The sequence below is a fragment of the Petaurus breviceps genome, unplaced genomic scaffold (genome assembly GCF_028583685.1).
Source record: "Petaurus breviceps papuanus isolate PSGF00001 unplaced genomic scaffold, PetGlider_PUasm1.0 90731, whole genome shotgun sequence".
NCBI lineage: Eukaryota > Metazoa > Chordata > Mammalia > Diprotodontia > Petauridae > Petaurus > Petaurus breviceps.
In genome coordinates, this window is record NW_027187325.1 from 11575345 (window position 1) to 11600318 (window position 24974).

Sequence of the window (24974 nt, forward strand, 5' to 3'; positions counted from 1 at the left end):
CATTTGCTATACTAACCATGCAAATGGGCTGGTTCTAAAGCCAGGCTAAGTCTCTGGGTGTGTATGTATAAAGATTTTTGTGTGTGAGTATACACACACACACACACACACACACACACACACACACACACACATATATATATATATATATATATATATATACTTGTTTTATTTCCTTACTAAATTAGGTGGGTTACCAATTTTGGTCAAGGAATTGCACAAAATATAAAAGATGCCAAAGAAAAATACAATGGACTGGTCATACGGAGAGAGGGAAGGATAATTAATGGACAGCATAAGTATTTCATGATATCCTTGAGGTAAAGAAAATTTAAGGAAGGCTCACAAGGTCACTAGAGTATTAAGAATACTACATTTTAAGTTCCTTGACAGCAGAGGTTTTATTTCACTTGCTTCTGTATCTTTCCAGCCATAAAATGTTACTGTTATTTTACTCAATTAGTATTTGTTGAAAGAAAGTTCAATTGCTAAATTTTAAGCAATTTAAGCAATTCTATGTATTTAAGCAAAAGTTTAAGCAATTCAATCTAATCTATCGAGATTAAATATCCTGAAGCTATATTTTATTTAAACTCATAGCCTAAACACGATATGAAAGAAGCATCTATCCAATTCACAACATACTCTGTTCTAGTAGATTTGTTTTATTTGAAAAATAGAGTCCAAACATTAATTTTCAGTAAGGTGCCAACATTTACACAATGTGCTACAATTTTTTTTAAGCTGACACTGTTACGCTGTCATTCCAAAACCAAAAAAAAAAATAGATCTCATGTAGTTCTCACATGGGTTCATTTCCAGCATATCCAGGACATAAAATGAATCTTATTCCAGTGGCAGTTAGTTTGGAATCTGGTTAATGTCACCCAGCGTGGGTGACAATAGCTAGTCTTCTAGGAAAAATGTTGGAAGCTGAGTCTAACAATATACTGTTCATTCAAAATGAAAACAAAAGTACAATACTGAACTTATGTCATGATTCAAGATTTCTTGTCCATTGAATTTCTCACCTTTTCTAGTACAGCACGCTGATAATTAAGCAGTAAGTTGAATTTGCATGTTAATGTGCTGAAGTTATCATTTCTCCCCAAATTGGTGAAGCTGTGGTAACTTTCAGCTTTGTAGCCTTTATGAATGTTAAGACTGAAATACATCAATAACTTCTGTTCTCTCAGGACTCCAGGGCCTATTTTGTTTCCTGTTTTGCCATGGCCAAAGAATCATTAATCATCTGGTGGCAAGCCTAGCAGTGAAGAATCTCTCTGTATTTGGTCTGTCCAGCATGGAAGAACCTGCCAGAGCTTATAGTTCATAGTTCACTGGCACAGTCTTCAATGCTTGAAGGTCAACCTAACACCAGGAAAAGAAATTAAGAGTGAAATCTGAGGTTGATTCTGGAGAGATGGGATCTAGAAGCCAAATCACATCAGTTGCTTGAATACAATGTGAGTTGCTTTCAGAAATTTTATCTATCAAAAGGTACATATCTTCATTTCCATAGAATCCATTTATTTAAGAGTAATTTGCTGGTCTGCCTGTGACTTACCATTTGTTTGTCTGTGAATGGACTTCTTTAGCTGCAGAGGAGAAGGGTGGGATTGATCATGAAGGAGACCTTAGAGATGATATAGTTCAAGCCCCTTATTTTATGGTTAAGGAAAATGATGATCAGTGAGAATAGATGGCTTGCCTAAGGTCACACAAGAAGCAAGTGGCAGAGTCAGATCTGAATCAGATCTTCCTGATTCCAGCATGTTCTCTATCGCACCATGGAAGCGGGAGAGAGATCGGTAGAGAATCTGAACAGGGGAACACTGCTGCTCGAGTGTTTATTGCATAAAACCCAGGCAGAAGCATCAGATTACCCTTGCAAACAAATCTAAAAGCATTTGATCCCGCAAATGAATATACACCAGTGTGAAAAATACATTTCCCTTACATACAATTATTAATACCACTGACCTACCTCCTATAGGATATATTAGGCTAATGAGATGAAAATATCCTATTTGTCTACAAGAAATAGCCCCAGGATTCCTCCACCAACTGGTAACTCAGCACTAGTTAAATTACCAAATGGACATTTTCAAGAAAACAGGAATGGAGAGAAGCCAAATTGTTTTTAGATGGTACAGAGAAACAATTAAGCTTCCTCTCCCTTATTATTCACCTTAACCCAATTATTTTGATCCTGGGTTTGTTTTGAGAAGCAATTAAAAATCGTGGTTGAAAGGAAACTTTGTAGTACACATATGAAATCACAGGTCCAATTCCCTGTGTTCAACCTTCTGAAGTAGAATTAAGTTTTCAACCTCATTTTCATTTGCAAACTAAAGTGAATTTACTGAGTTATGGTAGGGCAGAGACCCAGATTTCCATCTCTTAAACAACCTTAGACTAGAGTGGAATACACTCTTACTGGTTTAAGCTGGAATAAAAGTAAATCTCATCGTTTTAATGATATTTGTATGTTCTATCATTTATTAATTTCACCTTTTGAAAAGTACAGTAAACTAAGAAGGCTTTAATTAAAAGTGGTCAAAATTATGACTCAATTCAAATTCACAGAAAGAGTATGTTCTGAAGGGTGGGGGTAATAATATTATGTTCTTGAAAAGGAATCAAGTCAACCAGCTACGGACTTTCTACCACCAACATTAATTCTTCCATGTTTAGAGATGCTTTAGTTTGTCCATTGTAAGACTTAAATCCCTAGGATAAAAGCCTGACTTTAAAATATTAAGTACGGGCTCTTTTTGTTGTTTGGTTGTTTCACTCATATCCCACTCTCTGTGACCCAATTTGGGGTTTTCTTGGTAAAGATACTGGAGTGATTTGCCATATTTCTTTCTCCAGCTCATTTTACAGATGAGGAAACGAAGGCAAACAGAAGTGTTTAGTGTCAAGTGACTTGCTCAGGGTCACACAGCCAGTAAATCTGAGGCTGGATTTGAACTCCAGAAGATGAATCTTCATGACTTCAGGCCAGACATTCTATCCACTGTACCACCTAGCTGCCCCTCAAATAAGTTTAATACATAATTTTTACAAGGGCAGTTATTGAAATGATTAAAATGTTAGCAAAAAAATGGGCCTCCATTTTCACAAAAAAAATGTTTTTTTTAAATTTATTATCTTCTGGATTTTTCTTTAATGAAGTAGTTTTCTATACTACTTTGTGAGGGGTAGTATAGGGAAAAACCAGGACTGACTGATTTGTGTCATTGTGATATGACATGAACTGCCAAACTCAACAGAAATTCTCAATGTTCTTTAGTCACCTGGAAGCCTCACAAAAATACAATCTTGCCATGTTTTTATCCAAAGTGAAAAATCTTGTGTGCAAAACCAATCTGAAATGCCAGGATTGTAGATTCTGTGTCTTGGAATTTAAGGCAAAGGGAGGGAAGAGATAGGTAGTGGGGAAAATTGAATTTTTTTCTTCCAAAAGCTTGAGTCAGAAAAGAGTAGGAATGGATCCAGAAAAGAAAAAAAAGCCACAGAAGAAAATAAAAGGGGTAATTTGACCAGTTTCATTTAAAATGATTGAACCATTGTTTAATCCCCAAGACACCTTAACCCTTACTCCCAAACTGAAGATCAAAATGGGAAAGAAAAAGTATATTTACATTCCAATTCAAAGACACCCATGCAAGGAAAAAGGGCACCAGGAGGCTGAAATGGGTCCAACATTTCTGAGATTTTGGTGGTCAGTCTGAAAGAACTAAACTTACTGGTGCAGGTTACATCCCAGAGAGAACAGAACGGGAAAGATTTATTATCTATTTATTGGGTTTGTTTTGTTTTATTAAGGAGACTTAGAGTGGCTTTCCATTATGAACCTTTACTCTATTTGACTATGATAATTAAAAAGATCTGGTGATAAGAAGGTACTAACAACAATGGCTAACTTTTTATGACTATTATATGCCCCACTGGAAACTCAGAGCAAGTTTTTATTGCATGCTGGTGGCATGAACCCCATTAAAAGCATTTCTACTGTCCCATGCTAAACTGAGTTAGTATTTAAGAAGATTTAATCATGAGGAATGGAGAAATTAGGCTGATAAAACTGGGATACGAATAAATCGCCTGTTTTGGATGCCTTCAAAATAAGAATGTTTCTTTGTAGAGAGGGCGATGAAATCCAGGACCAAACTCAAGAATACTTTCATAGTGCAGTTTTCAGATCTAAGTCTTGCATAGTGAAGAGACACATTCCCTCAAACAGCTTTGATTTTAACACTCAGCCATGGTGACGGCCAGGCTACAACTGGGGGACCAAAGTGACTGTGTGTGAGAAGATAGCAAGAATCCCATGGATTTCTTTCCATGCTTACAGCTTTAAGTCTCTTCAAATTTAATTTTCAAAACAAAGTGACAAATGTCTTTTTTATGATTCAATAACAAAGCAACAAAACTTCAGTTACAAATAAATAAAGAGGTTTACATATTTATCCCTCTATGCGTTTGAATCTGAAGCTTCACATTTTTGTTGGTAAGTTAAGGCCTCCCACATGGACTTCTATAGCTTGCTATGTTTCTCTAGTGTAATTTTTCCTTCTTTGCCATGTGTAGGTCACACTACTTATACTTACCTCGGTACCGGTTGTTAGTAAACACTTTAGGGAAACACAGTTTGAAACTTGTAGAGGGTTAAAGTGCTAACCTATATATACCCCAATGATTTAACAAATGTCTCATCTTTCTTCGACTCCTTTTAGAGTTTTGTTTCACGCTGTTCCTCTGTAACATTTTTTTATTTTGGTTTGGTGGCATATTGTTGTCTTTTTTTTTAAAAATGATGACACAAACTTTTTTTGTTTTTCTCCAAAGTAATATTCACATGCCTTAGAAGTATGAGCGGTCTAATTAAACATGATGGATTCAGGGTCCTGATTGGCCATCTGAGCCATATGTCTTAACACATCCTTTTTTGTTATGATGCCCAGTAGCCTCCTAAAACAGGAAAAAAGAAAAGAAACAAAATATCAATAACAGTCTTCTAAAATCCAGAGAGAAAAAAAAATTTGATTGGAATACAGAAGTTGAAAGTCAAAAGTACTTTGGTTCTACTTTCTATATTGTGGGAAATACCAAGTTTGGTGTTAACATCAGAACATATTACTAATGAGCTCAAGTTCTTAAGAAAACTGAGGGAAAATGGAAATGCTTCTTCTTGGCTTTTCCACTGAAAAAAAAAAGGCATCAAATAAACCCCAGAGAATCATCAAGGAATCTAATTGATACAATTCACATAGTTTAAGCAAAGTTTCAGGCTACAAAATAAACTTTCAAAATCAATAGCATTTTGTATAGCAATAACGAAATCCAGGAGTAGCAACAGAAAGGGAAGTAACATTAAAAATAAATATAAAATATATAAAATACCTGGGAATCAATCTACCAAAGCACAGGCAATGGTTGTATATATAAAATTACAAAACACTCCTTGAAGGAATAAAAAGGAACTCAAAAAATTAAAGGGCTATTCAGTGCTAGTGGCTGCTAGGGACAATACTGCCGAAGTTACTTTACAGAGTTAGTGCTGTACTAATCAAAACTAACAAAGGGATTCTTTACAGAGCTAGACAAAACAAAATCAAAATTTATTCGGAAGAACAAATGATCTACAATACCTTGGGAATATCATGGGGAAAGATAGGAATAAGGGGGTGACTTTCAGACTACAAACTGGATTATAAAGCAGTAATCAAAGCCATTTAATAGTGTTTAAAACGGTAAAGTAGATCTCAATAGAACAAAACAGATGAAAGAATCACAAAGAGTGAAATTATTTAGTAAACGAGCCTTTAATAAATCCATTTATTAATGGATGGGCATTTAATTTAATAAATCCAAAAACATTAACTACCTAGGAAAAACACTATTAGACAAGAACTGCTGGGAAAACTGGAAAGTAGAATGGTAGAAATTATGTTTAGATCAATATTCACACCATATTTAAACAAATATATATAAATACACACATACATACACATACACACATTGTTACTGTTGTTCAATCGTATCCAATTCCTGATGACCCCATTTGGTGCTTTCTTGACAAAAATACTAGAGTAGTTTACCATTTTCTTCTCCAGATCATTTGACAGATGAGGAAACTGAGGCAGGCAGGTTAAATGACTTGCCCAGGGTCACACAATGTGTCTGAGGCCATATTTGAACTCCATGATGATTCCAAGCCCCATGCCCTATCCACTGTACCACCTAGCTGTTCTTGATGTACTGAATAGTTTTGTTGAACTGGTCCTATGTAACAAAGATGTTAGGTCAGCTAGGTGGCACAGGGAATAAAGCACCAGCCGTTAGAGTCAGGAGGCCCTGAGTTCAAATGTTACCTCAGATACTTGACCCTCTTACTAGCTGTCTGACCTTAGGCAAGTCATTTAACCCCAACTGCCTTGCCTTCCCCTCTCTAAAATAAACAACAACCCAGAAAACCCCAATAACAACAACAAAAAACAACAAAGATGTCTTACTGAGTAAAGCAGAGGGAAGAATATTATCAGACATAAAAGTAATGCAAAAATAAAATACATTGATAAAAATTTTAAATATATTAAAAAAAATCAGAAGGATCAAATGACTACCTGCTTGCAGAAAATATAGCCCACTAGGAAAAAATAATAGGTTTGAGATAAGAGTACCATATGTAGAATTTCAGCAATGATTATATATGGGGATAAGGAGAGTGGCATAGAAAACTCCCAAGAAAGCAAACTGTATTTATCAATATGGATCAACACCTTCTCTCCAACTCACATTCTTTGACAGTTACCTATAAATACAAAGAAATGAACTCAATTGCACATAGACAGTGTAAGATTTGCACCGAGGTTTTCCTAATCATAAGGCCAATCCTTTATCTACTATTCTATACCATACATACTAGTGTTTAAATGTGTAGCATCATTCGAATTAAATAATAGCAGCTAATGTTTATATGCTACTTCACTGTTAATTACTTTTATAGAAATTTCATGTGATCTTCACAACAACCATGTGAGGTAGGGAGGGTATTTTAATTCCCATTTTATGCTTAAAGTATATAGAAATCCAAGTATTTCTAAGCATGTGGGAAAATAACAAACACACAAACACACACACACACACACACACACACACACACACACACAGTGATATGTCCAGGAATTTCTAGAGTGCAACCACATAGTCATCTGGGACCCAATAAAAGTTTCTGGCAGCTCTGAAAGTCCCTCCATTTCATTCTCCTTTCCAGAGTTCCTTGTATACTTTTCTTCCTAACTTTCATTCACTAGGATTGGGCCTGAGATAAGGATTGGCCTGAGAGAATAACTAAAAGTAGATGGAAAAATAACAGAAAAAGATTAATGCCTTAAAGGTTAAAATTTGATAAATCTCAACTCAAACACATCCTACATACAGGCCCATGCAAATGGTTCATAATGCTTAAGGTCTTTGGGACGAATTCTAGTGGAGAATATATTTTAATTGAAAAGCTTAAGGCTACAGTATCATTGGAGGATTTGAATAATATAATTCTTTTCAATTAATGATTTTTATATACATCACCACATTTGATCTTCACAGCAACCCTGGACAGTCAGAACGCCCATTTTGAGGAAGGGCCCAGCCCAGTCATTCTTGACTCTCTGGACTCTGCCATTTCTTAACTGCTGCCCCTCCATCTCTGCAGTCCCTGTCTCCCACAGGGGAGTTTTGAGGAAGGACTCATATCAGCCATGCTTCATTCTGTGGACCTTGCCACCATGTCCCTGCAAGAGGTCCTCACCACCACCACAACACACCTTTTCAGCTCTCTTTTATGTGTAGTGTTCCCTTATTAAAATGTGAGTTACTGTCCCCATTTTATGCTTAAAGTAATTACATTCTATGTCTATAGAATAGAATGCTCTTGGAAACCTAGCTTGGCAAAACAAAAACAAACGAAAAAAAACAATGAAAAGCAATACGGAAATAAGTATTGGCCAAGCCTGGTTACAGAGGATTAAAGTTTTCTCTGCCATGGGGAAGGCCAAGACTCATGGATCACCTGCGTTGAGCTATAGATCATTGAGTGAGTCACCAAATTAAATGCAGCACAAATACAGTGGGCCCCAGGGAACAAAGGGAGAGCAGACTGACCACAGAGGTGTGTACCAGTACAGCTCGGATAAAGCCTCCAAGCAGCTCTATAGTGGAATCACACCACGAACAGCTGCTGTACTCCCAGCCTGCGGGAGATAGAAATCCTCTAAAAAAAGGAAAGGAACAGAAAAGAGAGAAGGGGGAAGGAGGAGGAAGAAGGAGAATAATGACAAGAAGAAATGGGCCTTAGTCTGGGATCCAGTCTCAGCCCCATCAGTGACCAAGGAATGATTTAATGCCTTTCTTCTCTCAGGGTCCGTTTTCCAATCTGGAGCATGGAGATGGAAATTGGACTGGACCCATAATTGAATGTTAAGAAGACTACAGAACTGGGTCACAAGATGGAGTCAATGTGGTTCACTCAGTTCCCACAATTTTTTCAATGCCCAAGGTACTCAACAAGTGCCAGTGGCCTTTTCAATTTGAGTAACACCACCACCACCACAGGGGCAGGTAGGTGGTACAGTGGATAGACTGCCAGGTCTGGAGTCAGGAGGATTCCTGTTCCCAAGTTCAAATCTGGCATCAGACATTAACTGTGGGACCTCGGGCAAGTCACTTAACCTTGTTTATTCAGTTTCCTCATCTGTAAAATGAGCTAGCAAAGAAAACGGCAAACCACTCCAGTATCTTTACCAAGAAAATCCCAAATGGGGTCACAAAAAATTGGACAACACTAAAAGAACAAAAAGGGACCAGACTTAATATTTTAAGTCACGCCTGCCAAGAATACCCCAAATGGGTCACAAAGAGTTAGGCACGACAAACACAATAGAACAACAACAAGCATGAGGAAAAATGCTATCTACCCTCCATTGCTCTGAGGGGATACTGTCAGGATAAAATGCAACACCCGAAACTCACAACCTTAGAAGAAATGGAGCTATAGAAAAATATATCAGGGGCGGCCAGGTAGCACAGCGAGTAAGAGCCCCGGCTCCAGTGTTGAGAACACCTGGAGATCCAATCCCGGGCTCAGACACTTAGCACCCACCCAGAAACACCTGGCCGTGTAACCTTGAGCAAGTTACTTAACCCTGATTGCTTTAAAATATATATATATATATATATATATACACGTATATATGTATATGTGTATATATATATATATATATATATATATATATATATCAACAAGCAGCAGTAGACTGAACACGAAAAAAATAGGTCCCACCACCACCTTTCCCCACCCCTACACACAAAATGCTTATTTATCACTAAGTAGGTGCTACACCTAGACTTTACGCATGAACTATTTAGGGAAAACTTTCACATCTGGAGTGAATGTCTCACACTTTTTCAACCTGTGAGACTTAAAAAAAAAATTGGCATGAAAAAACACAGGCCCTATTCAAGTAAACAAAGTCCATTCCAGAAATGTTTGTCAAAATATTGAAACAAGACACACCTAAGGGAAGCAAAGTTTTCAATCTTTTTACTCCTCTTTTCCTGTCTCCAAGATCTACTGTTGCTGTTAAGACACAATTCATCCTCCCTATTTTCCCACCCTTACCCCCCATTCCAGGCCCAGGATGAACAATGGTTGTTGTAATATTGGCCACAATAAGGCTCTCAGCTCCCAAGGTTTCATGCCTACTTCAGTTTGGTCTCGAGGTAACCCTTTTTTCCTCCTCACCATCTTTTTCTTTTTGATTTAGTTGCTTCAGGAGTTCAATTTCCATAATAACGGCACCGTCCTATTAATTCAAATGGAAGTGAATATCATTCCCCAAAGTGCCATTACCCAGTTCCCTGCTAAATAAGAGTATTTCTATAGCTGCCAGAAGCTTCCAGAAGCCTTCCAATTATCTGTAGTTAGCTCTCGTGCTTCCTTAGTGGCCATATTTGAGCTGTTGGATACCTACCCTATATCCTCAAAGTCAAAGCACTCTAGAAAACTGGGTATTCCAGTCTGTTACTGAGGTAAGCCCATGTCACCTTTACCTCTGGACCACAAATAACCCCTACGGATCTTCCTCGGGTCAACTCAAAAGCCTACCTGGGTCTTAAAAATCAAATGGTTTCCTGGTTTATTTGGCGGCTTCCACCAGATAAGATGTGGCCTAGGTCAGGAGAAGATTCTTCTCATACACACAATGCTGAAGATAATTAAGTTTTACCCGCCGCCTGAATTAGTTAGATACTTCTAAAGCCCCAGGAGTTTGTGAATCTGTTCTTCAGCATAGGGTATAACACAACCCACCTGGAGAAGCTTCTAGAAGAAGAAGAACCAGTGGGGAGAACTAAGTCACTATCACAGGGAAAGCACTGATTGGGATTGGGTCCACACAAGATCTTGGAGCCCACAGGAGGATGGGAAATCCAGGCTATACTACTAAATTACAATGTGAAGTTGGGTCACTCACAACCTTTTCTGGGCTGCAGTCTACATCGGTCAAAAGGGAGACTGGAATAGATTAGCTCTGTGATTTCTTCTAATTCAAAAGCATTATTTTAAAAATCATCACTTGCCTTCAGAGCATTTTTTAAATGTCTCTTCTTTCTTCTTATGTATGGACCCAGTGACAGATTATGTTTGCCATCTGACAATCAGCCCAACTAAATACAAACAGACTAATCACCAGCAGGTTGAACATCATGCAAAGAATCCTTTGTTCAGGCCAACCCAAAAATAAACAAATAAAAATTAATAACTGTCAGTACCATGTGACCCATAGCAACTCAGCTTGTAAGAGGAGGGTGCTATGAACCACAGTTTACAGAACATCTAAAATATATATATTGGCCTTTTGGAGGGCAATTGGGGTTAAGTAACTTGCCCAAGGTTACACAGCTAGTTTTTTTTTTTTTTCATGTGGGTGTTAAGTGTCTGAGGCCAGAACTGACCTCGGATCCTCCTGACTCCAGGGCCACCCCTAAAAATATTCATTTAACCTTTGTGTCCAAACCCAACAGTTAATACACTACTAGAGGAAGAGAACTGTTGACATTCTACGTGGAATCAGAAGACAAAGAAATTTCAGTTAATTGTAGCATGGCTCACAACTATTCTCAGAAAGATGAATGAAGGTGCTAAAGAATTTGGTTTCGTCATGCACACAAGGGCAGCAAGAGACCATTTCATGGTACATTTGGGTACCTTGCTTTACAGTGCTCATGATAACAGAACAAAGACCACTATGAAGATAATTATAGTTTATGCAACAACTTCTGAAGAAGAAAAAAGAATTTCTAGAAAAAAAAAAAACTTGGTAAGATTCTCCAAACTAAGTCAATAGTCATATTAAGTCCTGGTAATTTCAATGGCAAGGTAGGCACTGAGATAGTGAAAAATAGGTTGGAAAATATAGTTCACGATAAGAGACAGAACATAGTGGATAGAGAGCTAGTCTCAAAGCCAAGATGATGTGGGTTCAGGTCCTACCTGTGACACACACTGACTCTGTGACTCAGAGAGAATCATTTAGTGTTTCAACACTATAGTTAATTCTTTTTGGGTTTTTTTTGTTTTGCTTTGTTTTTTGGAGAGGGAAAGGCAAGGCAATTGGTTTTAAGTGTTAAGTGACTTGCCCAATGTCACACAGCTACCAAGTGTCTGAGGCTGGATTTGAACTCAGGTCCTCCTGACTACAGGGTGCTGTCCCCATAGGTTAATTCTTTAAGAGTACTACCAGCTGTAGACAGTTTGAACCTCCATTGCTAGAGGTAGTTCCAAATATCAGTGAAATCAGAGATCCAGGGCCCCTCCTTAAACATGATTCACAATTAAATAAAAGAGGCCAGAGGTCTACAGATCATTCAGAAGCTTCATACCTGCATGTAATGAATATTTTCATTATATTACATATAAGATCAAAAGGTGCTGGCATGGAAACCAAACTTTTTTTTTTAAAGGAACTGATATACTGACAGGAAAAGACTTGCTATTAATGTGAGCATTATTTTAGAACCAGCTGTTTGTGTGCAGTCAAATCAATGACTAATAGTTTGACCAATGACCAAAATCAACACTAATTCATGAGAAAATACAAAGATGAGGAACTCCCCCCCCAATCCCAATGCAATTAAAACAATTCCAACCAGGCAAACAGCCTACTTTTAAAAATGGGAAATGAATAAAAGTAAAAACACTGAAATCTCAGACTATCACCATTTCTTAAAGAAGTTTATCCAAAATAAAAGTCACCATGAGGAGGAAAAGAGTCTAAAGCCCACTTCAACCACGAGACAAATGGTCTGACAGAGACATGGCAGTCAAGCAGAAAGAAAAATTTAAGGAACAAACAATTTAAAAATAATTATAAAGGAGCATGAATGAAGATTGGTAATATAATCACTCATTAAGCAACAAAAAACATTGCAGTGGGTGTAAGACACTGCAAAACACTTGATTTCATTCACGTCCCAAGGGGGAAAATGCTCCTCCCAGAGCATATAGATAAATCTGGAAAAAGGATAACAAATACATACAAACTGGAACAGATTTGCCAGCATTTCTACAATGATCTCTTCTCATCACAAATCATAGAGGAACCCACACAGTCAGACTAACACTTCAGCTTCCAAGGAGCTAAGCAAAGAACTACAAAGCCAAGAAAAGCATCTGGGTCTGATCCAAGGGGCATAGAAGTAAAGCGTGCTGGTAGTGATGAGATTTTAAAAGAACCAAGGAATTCATTTTCAAGGTATACCAAAGAATGAAAAATACTATAGATGGTATTATTACCAAAGTGGAAAAATTGGTTGAAAAGATATTGACAACTGCTGGCCCAAATGCCTACCTTCTCACCTTTATAAATCTTCATGAGAATGATTTAGGCATACATCAAGAGTCTATTTGACAGGGGCGGCTAGGTGGTGCAGTGAATAGAGCACTGACCCTGGAGTTAGGAGGACCTGAGTTCAAATCCAGCCTCAGACACTTAACACTAGCCATGTGACCTTGGGCAAGTCACTTAACCCCAACTGCTCCCCCCACTCCCCGCAAAAAAGAGTCTATTTGATCAACATATGAGAAGGAAATAAGCAGGCTTTTCTATAGATGATTTTCTACAACGAACCACATTTTCACAATTACACAGGCGACTGGAAGGTAAAGAGAATACATGATCCTGCTATATTTACTGGTTTTAATACAAAAACATTTTAAAAAGGCATTTTTAAACCTAGCTATAGAAAAACCTAGCTTATAACCTAGCTATAGAAAAACCTATAGAGAAACCTAGCCTTAGAGCCACTCCCTGCAATAAAGGAGCAACTCCCAAGCATTTGTGAAGATCATTCAAGACTCCTTGATAGATGCAATCACAGAAAAAAATTTTAGTTACCTTTTGGTTATCACTATTAAGGGAGATATGCATGCTCACCAAAGGGGTCACAGAAGACATCCGGCAAAGAGATGCAATGGAGAGGATGATCCTTTTTCATTGTTTTCTAGATGCTTCTATTTGTGAGGAACACAGCACTTAGTGTACAAACCCCTAGAACATTAATGGGCCTCCTCCATGAGATCTAAGTCCACTCAAATGAAAACAGCTCAACAATACACATAGGTAAAGCAAAATGGAGGAGAATGCACACTGCAAAACATGGCTGCACAGTCCATTGTGTTAGTCTAGCATTAGCTGTATCTTGGACATACAATGTAGACAGACAGACAGAATGTATCCCATCATTGAACAGAAGAAGGGTAGACTAGATTGCATTTCGAAAATCGCTCAGCATTTTCAACGATCCCAAGTTGTTCCCTTGAAACAAAAACTTGTCTTTTCATCACTAGTGTTTTTTCAGTAATGTAATATAACTACAAATCATAGAATACCAAAATCTTCAAAGATTCAAGTTTGGGAGGACCCAAAAGACAATGATTAAAAAGTAAGGTGGTTTTTGAACAGGCTAAAGAAACTTGCCAACAATGACTTGCATGCACAATGACCATATAAATGTGAGCTATTTATTATTCTACAATAGACATCTACATCTGTATGTATAACCCTCTTCCAATCCATAACATATTTGGAAATACTAATTTTATCTGTTAATTTCAGAATAAAAAAAAGACAGGAAATGTGTAACCAGAAATGGAGATAGACCAGTTACGGCAGGAACAAAGGATAATATGCTGCACTAGTATTCACAAAATACTGGAAGACCTAAAGAAGCCTCTATTATGTTGGATAATTCATCTATAAAGGATGCATGGAAATACATGTTTAAAAATCACACAGAATGGAAAGGCATGGGTGGGTTGGAATCTGTACTGTAGTGGGGGGGAACGGGAGAAAGTTCCTCATCGATCTAATACATGGATCTATTCAAGTATAGAAGCATGATTTATCAATAGTCTAATCTTAGATTGCCACACACAAAAAAACAAATAAGTATATCAATTCTTCAACTTCAAGAAATAATTAATCATTTTTTTAACATGAGGCATGGTTTTATGGAAAGAACTTTGGCCTGGACATCAGGAGGCCTCAGTTCTATTCCTACTAATTACATGTATGATATTAAGTAAGTCATTTCCACTTCCTAAGGTTTATTCAATTGTAAAATCATGAGACTGAGATGGAAGGCAGGATGAAAGGGGAGGCTTAGGATAGAGCTCCAAAATTTAAAAAAGGAAGACCAGAAGGAATCACAGACAAACAGGACAACTCTGAAAGACACAAATTTAATTCTATATACTTGGTCACTTACCCCTGTTTGCCTCAGTTTCCTCATCCATAAAATGAGCTGAAGAAGGAGACGGCAGACCACTCTAGTATGTTTGCCCAGAAAACCCCCAGAAGGGGTCACAAGGAGTTGGACACAAATGAAAAAGTACCGAACCAAGGTAAGATTAGAGGTGATGAGCTTAAACTGGAGGGGCATCTTGTTCCAGGCAGAGAAGCAGATGCAAAGTGGAGTGGTTAGACCTGGGATTTCATTGACAGAGAGAACTCCAAGGCTAGGAAACTTCTACCAATTTAAGTGGGAGATTCTCTGAAATTTATGGCCTTTGAGATTAGAAAGAAGAGCTCTTCTCAAGAACTGAGAAGTTAGTAAGGCGACCTGCCCAAGGTTCACATAAATGTTGTTGGCTTTGAGGCTAGCACTCTTACTTTACGAATTCTACCTCTTCAACAAGTTATATAGCAAAATTAGGGAACTTGCCATTAGTCCATGTGAAGAAAGACCATAAGTAAGTATAAATGTTAATGAAGACTTAGGTCCTCTTTTTAAAACTAGCAAAGGACAATGAGAAAGCCAGCACTTGACAGGAGCTAAACAGCAGCCCTCTAACAAAAAAAGTTCTGATGCCAAGAAAAATTTCATTCAATCCTCCCAATCCTATCAACCACAAATGCAAGGGTTTCCCTGATAAGGTTTTGCTTTGTAGTTTGTTTTTTTAGGGGCTTTGTTGCTGAAACTATCAAACTAATAGGGCTCTTTCACTTCAAAATTCTCCTTCCGTCAGAGTGCCATTGTTTCTTCCCTCCTTCAAGGCAGCCTTCCTAGATTAGTGCACTTAACCGTGTCTACCTCTCGAATCCTTCTCAATGCTCCTCTCATTTGTTTCTTTTTCTTGAGCTGTCTTCCTACCACTCTCTCCCAGGCTACTTTTCAGTAAGCGTTGACAGACCCAAGGCAAATCTGTTTGGATAAGTCACTACTTACCAATGTTTGCCAGTGGACAAAAATACACCTATGACCCACAAACCAGTTCCCACAAGGCAGATGGGAAGCAGCTTTAGACCCTTCTTCCCTAAGGCAACATCAAAAGAGCAGCCATTGGTCTGAAACTATTTTTTTTGGAACATCTCTCTGAAAATGTCTCCTCCGTGCCACAGAGAAAGAGAAGAGATACCCAAGAATGCAAATTCATTTCACCTGACTCCTAGACTGAAAAGGAAAACGTGCCACAGAGAAAGAAGGCCATTCTTTTTCAGCTTCTCGGGCAAAGGGGAAGGCAAGCCCAGTCTGGCAGTAGACAGGATGTCTTAATTCATTTAAATTGAGAGTTGGAAGGCTTGATCCTTCCCAGCTATCAATTCAAGTAAATGGAGCACAGTATAGTTAACAGGTTCTACCCTACTATGAACAGTTTAGCTTTGGATTTGTCTGAGAAGGCTAACTGAACTCACACAGCCATTTCACCCCCTGCCAAGAGCCTTGGAGATTTACCTTTCTCTCACTTTAACTTTCTCAATTTTCTTCAGGGAAATCTAACACCACTCACCTCTCTTGCCACCAATGGGCTCGCAGGCTGTGGTGTTCAGGGGGCAAAAGGCCACAGTCTTCTCCACCAGTACCAGCTTGTGTCTACGTGGGTCTGCTAATACTATTTGTGCCTTTCCCTCAGGACTCTGGGTATTTTAAGAAGCAGCTGGAGGCCCCCTTTTCAGCCTTGCCCCCATCCTCCAGCTGCCTGCCCTCCCCCATCACATCACAGACCAGGTGATCCTGACATTTGAAGATCGTTAGCAATTTTCAGCAGGGAAGGCACAGAAAAGGAATGAAAATGAAGAGTGAGCATGTTTGAGACATGCCTAACCTGGCTGGAAGCCCAAGGAGATGAAAGTCCCTAGCAAATAAGGATATCTTGCCAGCACTAACATATCAGCATCTGTGTTTGTTTAAAAAATACAACAAGAGAGAGTGTGATTTTGTTTTCTCATAGAACATTCGGAGCCAATTTGTGTCCCTAGATCTTCACATGAAACACTCTTGGGAGCCCATGAGTTGTGAGGGAGTATTACGGGCAGAATTTCCTGACTGAATTGGAAATTCCAATGATAATTGACATCTAGTTTTTTATGATTCTTTTTAAGAGGCTAAAGTATTATAAACTTAAAATGCTATGGGTGACCACATTGGTATTTATTCTACAGAGTACTCCAAAGCACTGGAAATTCAAGTAGGGGAAGTCTACTTCAGATACTGCCTAGGGAAATGATCGTCAAGGTTAAGTACTTGCATTCATTAAACATTTACTGCACATCCACCACATGCAAGACACTGTATGGGGTAAGAATATTATTATGAAGTCCCTGCTCTCAAGGAACTTACAATCTAGCTAATCATTTACTTTAGGTCACAAAGGCTATATCAGCCAGAAAAGGGCTGAAAAGTAGTGGATTATCAGTTCACACTTATCTTGGCCTACTAATAGAAGCTACCAATTCAATCTGGGAAAGGCTGAGTTTGGGGGCCTTTTCTGCCTCCTCAGCCCGATTTTGATCTACCTTTCTAATAGGACCCAGGAGAATATAGAATCAAGCAATGGATCCTCAAAGGCTTACAATCAAGGGAACATATTACCTTAATTTCTACCTAAAGCATAAATACCATCTGGCAATTTTTATAATCAAAGCCACCAGGTTGTTTGGTGGGCCCAGTGGCCCAGCATTTGGAAAACTAAGGTAGTCTCAAGCAGCTAAAACTACCAGAGCTGCTGGGCAGGGAGGGAGGGAGAGGGAAGGAGGGAGAGGGAGGGAGAGAGAGGGAGGGAGAGGGAGAGAGAGAGAGAGAGAGAGAGAGAGAGAGAGAGAGAGAGAGAGAGACAGAGAGAGACAGAGAGAGACAGAGAGAGACAGAGACAGAGAGAGACAGAGACAGAGACAGAGACAGAGACAGAGAGACAGAGAGAAAGAGAGAGAGAGAGACAGAGAGAGAGAGACAGAGAGAGAGAGAGAGAGAGAGAGAGAGAGAATGTGTGTGTGCGCCCACACATACATGCATACATTCATAGGTGAAAATAATTTCCCCACTACTGTCAAAGAATCTACCTGGGGCGGCTAGGTGGTGCAGTGAATAGAGTACCAGCCCTGGAGTCAGAAGGACTTGAGTTCAAATCCAGCCTCAGACACGTAACACAAAAACTAGCCGTGTGACCTTGGGCAAGTCACTTAACCCCAACTGCCCTCCAAAAGGCAAAAAAAAAAAAAGAATCTACCTGACTGCCGCCAAATCTAAACCCTTAGTTTTACCTTCATTGAGGGTCAGTGGGAAGAAAACTAGCTTTGAAGTGAAGGGCCCTAGATTCAAATCCCATCTCTGACCCTAATTACTTATTAACCTCCCTGAACCTCAGTGTCCTCAAGTCTGAAAAATGAATGAATTGGACAAGATGACCTCAGAAGTCCTTCACAGTTTGACAGCTATGATCCTATACTCTCCCCATATTCTCTATTATTAGGGTCTACTGAGTTGTCTTTGGTAATGACTTTCCTCTATTTTCTCTGCCAGAATCATAGCCCAGAGGTTGGTGCCCTCATCCTTGGACAAGTACAATTATCTCCTAGTTAGCAACAAGGTCTACCCTACATACACACTTTCAGAAGAATTTTTCTCTGACACAATTACTTGGCTTTTCAAGAACCTAGAATAGTCCCTTATTCTTTTAACTTTCACTTTGTCTTATATCTGCCATTAATTTGGGATCTGTCATTTAATTAATTTGTCCCCTTATTTTCTTCATCTGTCAGATAAGGATAATAATAGCTTTCTTGCCTGTTTCACAGTGTTATCATGAGGATGAAATGAGCTAATTATGTGTGAAAGTGCTTTCAAAAAGTAACAACAATAATAGCTGACATTTGCATAACACTTTAAGGTTTGCAAAATGCTCCACACTAAACAATTAAGTGCCATGTAATATGTTTCCATGATAATTATCACGATTATTATGCCGGGAGGCTTCTCCTGCAGTCTCCTCCCCCCTCCCCAACTCCCACATTTCATTCTATGTATTCTACATAGAATTATGAGAGCAGCTGGTGTGGTGGCTAGAAATCCAGCCTTGGAGTCAGGGAGAGCTGGATTCAAGTCCTTCTTCCTGTTACACTTCGTGTGTGCCTGCAAACAACTCTCCAACAGCAGTTAACAAATCAGTTACTGATTTGCACTGGTTGATCAATTCATAAGATCACAGTATCACACCCAGAGTTTCCAGACTCAGAATTCTCTATTCCAGTGAAATTATAGGTCTATAATGCCAAAACCCCCCCAAAAAAACAAACCACTACCCAAAAAAGATACTTATAGAATGACAATGTAGTAGCCACATAACATACCATAAATAATCCATCAGCTACTGGGACGATGCAACAAGGTAGTTCTTGGCCTATTACACTACTTTAAATTGTGGTTCCTAAATTCATGGGAATTTTTCCATAATGCTTTAATTTTCACATAGAGGGATAGCTAAAGAACTGAGTTTTTGGTTGTTGGGGTTTTTTTTTGGTGGGGGGGGTACAGCTGATTCCTCTGTGGTCTCAAACTCCTATGATATAAAACCTTTCAGATTTCTCCATTTTCAGAACTAAGGGCAGGGATGAATGAAGGAAAAAGTTTCCTTTTCAAAGCTGATTTATCTCAGTGCTTGTGATACACGGTAAAATATTATTCCTAGGCTGACAAGGGTCTGTTGCTGAGTATTATTTTCATTAATTGCTCAAGAAGTCAGGGTCTGTTTTTGTGTTGCATTCACATCCAAACTCCCCATAGAAAGAAAGAAAAAAAAACACTTGTGAGAAGACAGGCTCACTGCTCAAAGCAGGAGGCCAAGTGATTATTCTTCCTCTGCCCTCCTACCACAGTCGAATGCAGTACGAATCACATGGTCTCTGTCTCAGATTTCTCTGTTCTTAAGAAGGACTGACTGTTATGTGAACAGAGCCCCTAGAAGCCGTCTCCTTCCATCACACTGGATCAGTTCCCGTCACCACCATCCCCCCTCCCCTACCCCTTCTTCCTACTCTCCCCCACTGTTTTCTGTTTTCGTGTCTCTTGATTATAGTCTCAAACTGGCATCACCAGATGTCTGCCAGACATCTTCACCTACATATCCTATAAGCATGTCAAACTCACTATGTCCTAAGCAGAGCTCTCTCTCCTCTGCCCCTAAATCATCCCTCCCTACAAACCTCCCAGCTCCTGCCTGGGTGTCTGAGACACCTCTGAGGAGAGCTCTTCCCTCTCCCCCCCTTATCTAAAAAGCTGCCTCATCTTGCTGATTCTACCTCCCTGACGCCTTTTTGAAAAATTATTTACTTGTGGGGCAACTAGGTGGTGCAGTGGTTAGAGCACCGGCCCTAGAGTCAAGAAGACCTGAGTTCAAATCTGGCCTCAGACACTTAACACAAAAACTAGCCGTGTGACCTTGGGCAAGTCACTTAATCCCAGTTGCCCTCCAAAAAGCAAAAAAATTTTTTTAAAATTATTTATTTGTAGTTTGTTCCTGACATCTTTTGCACCCATCCCTTTGTCTCCACTCACAAGGCTGGCCCCCTATTTGGGCCCTCATTACCTCTCACATGGATTATTGAAATAGGAAGTAAACAAGCATTTCTTGGGGACCTACTACATGCCTGAAACCATGCTGAGCACTTTGCAAATATCTCATTTGATTCTCACAACAAAGTGCTATTATTATCCCCATATTGCCACTGAGGGAGATGTTATTATTACCTTCATTTTACCGGAGGAAATGGAGGCAGATTGAGGTTAAGTGCCTTGCCCAGGGTCACACAGTCTGAGCCCAGATTTGAACTCAAATCTTCCTGACTCCAGGCCCAGCACTTTATCTACTGTACTAGACTGCCTCTAACAGACTCCTAATTCATTTCCTAGCTTTCAGCATCATTCTTCTCCAACCCACCTTCCACACAGTTGTAAAATTCATCTTCCTAAAGGAAAAAGCAGACCACATGTGCCAAGTCAAGTATCTTCAGTGGCTTTCTATTGCCTCAAAGATAAAAATGTAAACTCCTCAACTGGGCATTTAAATCCCGTGGCAACCTGGCCTCTGCCCACTTTTCCTGACTTCTTTCATTACTTCCCTTCATACACCTCGACATTCCACCCACACTGACCTATCGTACCTTCCCCCAACTCAGCACGGCATCTCCTGCCTCTGTCTTTGCTTGAGCCATCCCACGTGCCTTCAGTGTCTGTCCTCATCTCCACAGCCCAGAGGCCTCCTTCCCTGTCCTGGTCTCCCTGGCTGTTGGTGCTTCCCGCCTCCTCGATTTTTTTTTTTTTTGCATGTAATAACTGTTTGCATGTGATGTTCCCTCAGCAGAATGTTAACATTCTTCAGGGTAAGATCTAAGTCAGTTTTGTCTTTCTATTGCATCAGTGCTAAGCACCGCGCTGTGTACGTAGGTAGCTTCTTAAATGCTGATTGGAACGGGACTCAGGTTTGCTGTTCTGCTTACCCACTACGAGTTACCAGGCATTGCCGGAGCCCCAGCTTCCGAAAGATGTCCACCACCGTCTCCATGGGGGTGTGGTCAGTGACTGTGAAGGGGCTCAGGTTGAGAATGCGCCTCAGCTTCAGGGGATGAGGGCTATTCGCGGGCAGTTCAGGGGGCTCCTCGGTGAAATACATGATGGAATTGCTCACGATCCCATCCTGCCGCTGCCGGGCATTTTCTAGGCAATGAGAGCAGAAAGACAATGAGGATAAACAGCAAAAGGAAAAGAACCTATGTATTCTAAAATGATTATAGCAGCTTGCTTTGTGGTGGCAAAGAACTGGAAATTGCAGGGATGCCCATCAACTGGGGAATGGTCTTTGATTGCGATGGAACCCTACTGTGCTATCAGAAATGATGCGCTCGATGAGCTTAGAAAACCATGGATAATATTGCACAAAATAATCAGGAGTGAAATGAGCAGAACCAAGAGAACATTGTATACAGCAACAGGAATAATATCTTAAGAAGGTCTTTGAAGGAATAACTCATTTTGACTATTACAAATACCCAAATTAACTATAAAGAACGTATGAAGACACTGTCTGCATCTAGAGGGAAATGATAAATAAAGTATGTATAGAATAATTTTATGTCTAGCGGTAACCATCTCTAGGCAGAGTGGGAGGAGGAAAGAAAAAGGGGAAAAAAAGAGAAATTTACATAATTTTATTATATATTTAAAAGGAATAACAAGTTGTGCATAATAATTTCAATAGTTTCATATGCAATCATCTTTTTTATTATACTAAGTTATGGAAATGCTTGTTTTGTATCATAAATTCAAAATAAAATAAATTAAAAAAAATAAACAGCCTCAAGTGGTACATGGCTACTCTGCCTTAGTCTAGCAATTATAATAGCCAGAATTATATATCAGGAGCTTATAATCTTTCACAGACTAATATATATAAATTCCTTTACTGCAAATAATGACCTCAAATATCCTTGAGAACTCAATAAAATAAATTGTACTGAGAGAAGAACATTATTACAGACAAATTTCTGTTTAAGGTGCCACAATTTTATTAATCACCTAGATTCACAACTTTCAAAGGTGCCTTTAGCTCTTTCGTTTCTATCCGTATCCAATCAGTGGCCCAGTCTTACTGATTCTACATGATGTCTCTTACATCCATTCACTTCTCTACGGTCATAGGGCCACTTCTGCTATGTGGGCCCTCATTACCTCTTACCCAGACCACTGAACCAGCAAGACGGCATAGAGAATGGAACTAGGGAGTCTTGAGTTCAAATCCAGCCTCTGACACTTACTAGCTATGTGGCTCTGGGCAAGTCACTTAATCTCTGTTTGCTTCAGCTTCCTCAAATGTTTTTGGTTGTTGTTTTTTTTTTGAGGAGAGGAGGCAAGACAATTGGGGTTAAGAGACTTGCCCAAGGTCACACAGCTAGTAAGTGTGTCAAGTATCTGAGGCCGGATTTGAACTCAGGTCCTCCTGACTCCAGGGCTGGTGCTTTATTCACTGTGCCACCTAGCTGCCCCTCCTCAATGTTAGATGGTCATAATTATAGTGTCTACCTTTCAGGATTATTGTGGGCATTAATTAAAGATAATATTTGTAAGGTGCTTAATTAGCACAGTGCCTTACACATAGTAGGTGCTTAATAAATACGTTCCTTCCTTTCTACCTTCTCTCCTTCCACAATGGCCCAGATAAGACTATAATGCATAAAAATTTAAGAACAATATTTTAATAAATGTAGCCCTCCTGAATTCCCATAATCTCCAAATTACATGGAATCAAAAGTTTTCAAAATATTGTATAGTTCCCTAGCAAAAAAAAAATCAAAACCACACGGGAATGGGATGGAATACATATCCCCAGAATCCTGTATGATACTCAAGTTGTCCCAGAGATGCTTTCAGTGCACCTAGAGAAGATGAGATTATAACCCAGTATGTTATTCAATTGAAAAAATCAATTTTGTTATGCACCTGCACAAAAAATAATATGCTAAACATAGATAAACAAAAGAAGAGAATAATAACAAGATAGCAACTTGTCTCAGGACTGTTTCTATTTGAACTCCATTGAAAAAGTGAGGAAAAATAGGATTATTAGTACTAAGAATAGTATTTTAATGTCTGCAATACACTTTTCATATATTATCTCATTTTAACTTCACAAAACTGGGAGGTAAATGCAATTATTTTCCCCACTTTATAGAAGAGGAAGCAGAGGCTGCCTTGCCCAAATAGTCAGTATCTGAGGCGGGGCTTAGACCTGGTTTTTCCTAACATCACATCTAGCACTCCAGCCTCTACACTTGTAGAAAATGTGCAACACGATCAAACTAATCATTCTTCATGAGGCGGATTCCATGATACAAGGATCACCACTGAGATTCAGAGCACGTCATCCTTTCAAAGGTTCTAAAGATGGGTCTGACAAAAGCCACTGCTCCTTTGTGTGGGGCAGGGTGAACCTGGAGTTCCCCTCAGGGACAGGAGACAGGCCCCAAAGTGCCCAATTAGTATTAATTTTTAAAATGGCATTTGCTAATTTCAAATTAATTTATAATTTCCACAATGGCAAAGTGAACCTTTTGCAGGATGAGAAAGGAGGCTGAGACCAAACTTGCCTCGGTATCCAGAACTTGAAGTGTAAACACAATTATCCCCAAAAGGAAAAGAGAAATAAATGCCTTAGGAAAACCACATTTTTCTCTTTTGCTTTGGATTTTTCCTATTTTTTTAAATGAGTTATTTCTTGGATTAAAAAAAATGATAGTAAAGTTGTTATGATTACAATTATCCTACTTTTTTCTCTGCTGAGAACTTAGAGCTCATTAGAAACAACTTAAATGTCATTGTGGATATCTGAACTGAAAACTTTTTTTAAGTAAAAAATGAAACAAATCTATTGGTCTCAATAGATTTGTCTCGGGCTAATGAATAGGAAAAGATTAGAAAAGATGTGTGGTGAGGTTTGCCCTAAGAATGGTTCCAGATCTGTTATAAATCTCTTCTCTTCTCACACACTATTATTCACCTATATTTCTGCTTGAAAGAATAAGAGTACAATAGTGTCCTCTGTGGCCTTTCATTGCAATACACTACTCTGGTAGCATTTGGGATCACACTGAGATGGGGGTAGAAGGAAGAAGCCCTAGTTAAAATAGAAACAGAAGGCTGGCCTGCAGAGCAAATGCCTTCAGATGATGGGGCCCACTCTGGTAACATCAAAAAGGATGAGATTCAATCAGAAATACACTGACTGAGGCCCATCTTTTCAAAGGTCTGTATTGCACTAAGTGTTCCTTTCCTGAATCAAGACTTTTCTCTTTTTCAGTGATTTTACAAAAATGTCCAACACACTTCTATTTGCTCTTATCTTCAGGTGGATGATTCTTTGCCATCATATTGCATGTTTCTAGCTATTGCGACAACAGCACTTTTAAATTTTACTATATAGAGGCTTCAAAATCCAGCAAATCCCATTACAGAATTACATACACTAATTTGTGGAATCACATACTGAATGCAAACATAGATGAATTTACAATAGTTTGTTGAGTTTCAAGAAAACTAATGAACACATTTGAACTAGAACTGAATTAATATACAAAAAAAAA

At 38.9% G+C, this 24974-nt stretch overlaps 1 protein-coding gene across 5 annotated transcripts in view; it reads right to left on the reverse strand.

Annotated features, from left to right (window-relative positions):
* Positions 1-645: 645 nt before the first annotated feature.
* CLCN4 (chloride voltage-gated channel 4) overlaps positions 646-24974 on the reverse strand; it is a 97737-nt gene continuing 73408 nt past the window's right edge. For 2 of the 5 annotated variants that reach the window (XR_011164166.1, XR_011164169.1), the window contains 3 exons: positions 21339-21555; positions 1568-4980; positions 646-1371 (listed from right to left, as the gene is read on the reverse strand). Coding sequence is in view for 1 of the 5 variants with exons in the window: in XM_069066935.1 (XP_068923036.1) it covers positions 4890-4980; positions 21339-21555 (308 nt within the window). In the remaining 4 variants the exon portion in view is untranslated. The remainder of the gene's footprint in view (positions 1372-1567; positions 4981-21338; positions 21556-24974) is intronic. The other 3 variants (XR_011164167.1, XR_011164168.1, XM_069066935.1) reach the window with 3 other exon arrangements.